Source organism: Aegilops tauschii, chromosome 1 (assembly GCF_002575655.3).
Source record: "Aegilops tauschii subsp. strangulata cultivar AL8/78 chromosome 1, Aet v6.0, whole genome shotgun sequence".
NCBI lineage: Eukaryota > Viridiplantae > Streptophyta > Magnoliopsida > Poales > Poaceae > Aegilops > Aegilops tauschii.
The window spans coordinates 446,533,555-446,537,810 of NC_053035.3; the positions used below are offsets into that span (position 1 = coordinate 446,533,555).

The window sequence follows — 4,256 nt, forward strand, 5'->3', positions numbered from 1 at the left end:
GTTTTACTTTGACCAACAAAACATATGGCATATGCCACAAAAAAATATAATTCAATTTTTATTAAAACATACTTTCCAACAGTGTTATTTTTATGATATATACTTAATATACTGTAGGAAAAATTATGATTCTTCATGTAAAACAAGGAAGGGGGGTCAACCCCTTTTTTGTCGAAAAAAAAGGCAGATGGTAGTGACAAGGATAGGAACGGGCAAATTGGCGCATGCAAAATAGAAAAGGCATATTCACACCTATATCCATATATATCAAAAATATAGATGACGTCCCCGCAAAAAAAACATAGATGACATAGTGCACAATGATCATTACACCCAAAAAACTGGTCTGCGTACAAGGCAAACTTCAACATTATTCACGTGCCGTATGTGATTCTTCCTATTTTTCCTTTAGATGCGTACCGTAATGTGATTGGTGTTACACAAACTGATCTCCTTCGGTAATAATGCACGTGACAGTGCTACAGTTCCGGATGATCCGAAGGATCGGGCTGAATCTTCCTAGTGTTGGGCCTGGGACGGGCTGCTGCCCCCACCGAACTCTGGAATGGAAGGTCTCCATCAAGGTTGAGCTTGCTAAACAGTGCAACAGCCTGTGGCAAGGACGCAGTTAGAAAGAACTCAAACAGCTCTACGATTCCGATTATAAGGAGAACGGCTCTATCATTCAGGTAATACATACAGTACTAAGTAGACTAGGTCAGATTATGTACCTCCTCTTGAGTACTTGTCAAACAAACCCGAGGACGTATCGATTTGGTGTGAGCCCAAGCATCTTCAGGAGTCATGTTTTTGTATTTGATCTGCATATCATATACATTCAGGTAGTAAGTTTCAATACATAGAAGGAAAACAAGAAAAGCAATACATATACACTACTGATGCACTTTTGCCATACCAAATAGCACAAAACCACAGTAGTGCTTCTTCCCCGTCCAGCCTTGCAGTGAACATAGGTAGTATTACCTTGCAACGCATGCCCTGAGAAAATGAAGAAATTGTTAAGGACATGATAACTCAATAGTGTTGACTTTACTCTTGTTTTTGTGTCATGTCTGAAATACATGGTGAAATGTAAGTGTGTTAGATTTATGCAAATTGTTGCCTCAATTGAGCCTCTGAACACTATGCCTATTGAAGACCTGGTGTTGAGATACAAGTCATATGAGGAACGAATTTGTTCCAGGTTTGGTATCCCAAGGAAGGGGAACACTTGATGCTGTCCCGTTCATGATCGGGAATGCTTTTCTGGCAAGAAGAAAGGCAAAGGGAGGATCAAGCGATGGGGGTCAGCAGCACAAGTCTGAACCAAAGCATGACAGTGGTTGCCAGAAGGGTGAATAGACAAGAGATGAAGGCTAAGTGTCACATCTGTGGCAGGAAAGGACAATTCAAGAAAGACTGAAAGAGATCCAAAAAAGAGAGGGCGTATGTTGCAGAAAAACAAGATGAGGTGCCTTGTTGATGGTGCAGACCTGTGAATTAACACAAGTTGCAGAAGATGTGCAAGCAGAAATTTGTCTCAATGAAAATTGAAAAGTAAGACCTTGTGACATACTCCCTCCGTTCGGAATTACTTGTCACAAAAATGGATGTATCTACAACTAAAATACATCTAGATACATTCATTTCGTGGACGAGTAATTCCAAACGGAGGGAGTAGATAAATTTGATGATCAAGTGTGGTACTTGGATACTGGTCCCAGCAACCATATGGCTGGTTGTGCGAATAAGTTTACTCAAAGTAATTATTCAGTAAGAGAGAAAGTGAAATTTAATGATGGATCACTGTTGCAATCACTGGCCGTGGAACTGTGTTATTCCATGCTTGAATTATGAGCATTGAGCATTGTGCAACATTAAATTGTGCAGCTCCGTGCTTAAGATAAAAGACAAACAGACAATGTATATGCAAATGAAAAACACCATAGTATCTACTGTGACATACACTCTGCTCCACTAACAAATGTTCTACACCTACATCCAAAGCCCCTATTCTTTCTGTTCCTTGGTTTTCCAGTCCTATATCCCTATAGTGTACAAGTACAACTAACCCCATCCCAATATATTTTCTAGTCCCGTGTTTTCTGCACCTGCAAACCAAATGGGGCCTAAACCAAATACTTAAATAAGAAGGATTTGGGACATGTAGTCTCGGGTCGCTAAGCTATCTTTCCCCATCCATCAGTGGCGTACTAATCGGTTCTTCTAATTATCCTTAGAGATTCAAAATGGAAGGTACTTACTGTTGATAAAATCTACAGCCTTGCAGATATCCTTCTGGGAAGGTGCATAAGCATAATCCCTTGTTGGAATTTCAAGATGCTCAATGCCATTAGCCTGAAAATGTTATTCAGAACAAAATCAGTAAGAAAATGAATAATGACAGCATCTGCGTGAAGTATTTGGCAAGCTTAATGGCAAGGCTGCCATTAATTAGAACTAGTGCAATATATAAAGTATAGCTGTTCAAAAATCTACACCAACAGAAATTAAGTACTGAACTTATAGTCACCAGATATACATTTGATGTAACAAAAATCTCAAACGGTTTATTCAATTTGGCAAGCTTAAAGGCAAGGCTACCATTATTTAGAAATAGTGCAGTATCAAGTATAGTTGTTCAAAAATCTACACCAACAGAAATTAAGTATTGAACTTATAGTCACCTGATATACTTTTGATTCAACAAAAATCTCAAACCGCTCATTCAGAGTGACAACTCCCCGTACCCCAAGCGCCTTCAACCGTGGTACATGCTTGCAGAAGGGAAGAGCACCTAGCAAAACATACTAGATGCACGGAAGAAATGAATTAGACTATACTAATTGCCTCTGGTAAGCAGTTAAATTATAACATTTCACATATGCTGGGATAGGGAAACTGATCAGAAAAGGCAATAATGGAGGAATTGGCTGAACTGCATCTCAATTCTCACGAGACAGGCTTGGAGGCTGATGAACTGCACCACAATTCGAGAAAGAAGAACTCGGTTACCTCGTCGACGCGATCCCACCAATGAAACGATGGCTGGACCTTGTTCCTCGCGACGTTGTAGGCCAGGGTGGGGTAGAGGGCGATCCTCGCGCCGACGCCGACGAGCTTCCGCTGCGTGAAGCCGAGCCACCCGCCGCCGCCACGGCCCGAACCCGAGGACCCGCCGCGGCCTCGGCCCCCTCCCCGCAGCTCCTCCTCCCGCCGCGCCTCGTCCCAGTCCTCATCATCCAGCTCATCCTCCACCGCCGCTTCGCCGCTGCGGCCGTGGTCACTCGCCTCCCCGCCGTGGCCCAACGCCGCTCCGCGCAGCGCCTCGCGACCGCGGTCCTCCCTCTCCCACAGCACCCACCACTCGTCCTCCTCCTCCCCCATCCCCTCCTCGCGGCTGCCGCCGAGGCCACTCGCCTGCCCGCCGTGGCCCAATGCCGCTCCACGCGGCGCCTCGTCGAGCCGCGCCTCGCCGACGGGGTCCTCCCTCTCCCACGCCACCCGCTCGTCGCCGCGGCCGCGGCCGCCGTGGCCCAACGCCCCTCCGCGCAGCGCCTCGTCGAGCCCCGCCTCGCCGCCGCAGTCCTCCTCCTCCTCGGATAAGATCTCGCGAATCTTCATCTGGCTTTGGTTGATTCTGAGGGGGGGCAGGCTCTCGGGAGAAAGAAGCCAAGAAACCAACGCGCCTCGCGCTCTGCAATTTTTCGGTTGCGAACGAGGGGAGGTGACGGGAAAACAGCTCCGTCTCGCTCAGCGCTCAAGTCAATTTATGGTCAACCAGTGGTCTAGTGCTCCATGTGACTTGAGTGGGATTTTGGAAGGCCAAAGTCCCCTCCAAAATCAATATCTTCCTTTATTAGCAAGGGAGAAATAGGATTTCAAGTGGGGATCAAGTTAAAAAAACGTAACAACCCGGGCGACGGCAAGTGCGTGTGGTGTGGCGAGGACGAATCATGTGATCATATTATTTTTAGTGCATCGTAGCTCGTTTGTGTGGGGTGTGTTAAGGGCGGCCATCGGGTGTACTTGAAATCCGAGCAACTTTTCGGACGTTTTATCGCCTTATGAGAGGCGCGAATGGGCAGGACCGTAACTTGGCATGGGTTGGTTTTGTGGCATTAGCTTGGATGTTATAGACTACCCGTAACATAGCCCTTATGGAAGGGAAAAAATTTCGTCACCCGGCTGACTTAATATATAAACTGGCCATTTTTCTGCAGCTCAGGAAGCTTCTAGCAAGAACAAGGGAGCGG

At 45.9% G+C, this 4,256-nt stretch overlaps 1 protein-coding gene across 1 annotated transcript; it reads right to left on the reverse strand.

Moving 5' to 3' along the window:
• Positions 1 to 232: 232 nt before the first annotated feature.
• On the reverse strand, positions 233 to 3,727 carry LOC109782944 (uncharacterized). Its single transcript, XM_020341578.4, has 6 exons — positions 3,016 to 3,727; positions 2,688 to 2,810; positions 2,265 to 2,358; positions 917 to 999; positions 732 to 821; positions 233 to 611 (listed from the first exon to the last, which is right to left on the reverse strand). The coding sequence occupies exons 1-6, from the start codon at positions 3,622 to 3,624 to the stop codon at positions 480 to 482; spliced, it is 1,131 nt and encodes a 376-aa protein (XP_020197167.1). The 5' UTR covers positions 3,625 to 3,727; the 3' UTR covers positions 233 to 479.
• Positions 3,728 to 4,256: the final 529 nt, after the last annotated feature.

Excerpts from the sequence above, each read along its gene's own strand:
- LOC109782944 (XM_020341578.4), bottom strand. The coding sequence starts at position 3,624 with ATGAAGATTCGCGAGATCTTATCCGAGGAGGAGGAGGACTGCGGCGGC. Across the intron at positions 1,000-2,264 it reads GGCTGTAGATTTTATCAACA|GGCATGCGTTGCAAGGTAAT; the intron begins GTAAGTACCTTC and ends TCATTTTCTCAG. Across the intron at positions 612-731 it reads TGACAAGTACTCAAGAGGAG|GCTGTTGCACTGTTTAGCAA; the intron begins GTACATAATCTG and ends TCCTTGCCACAG.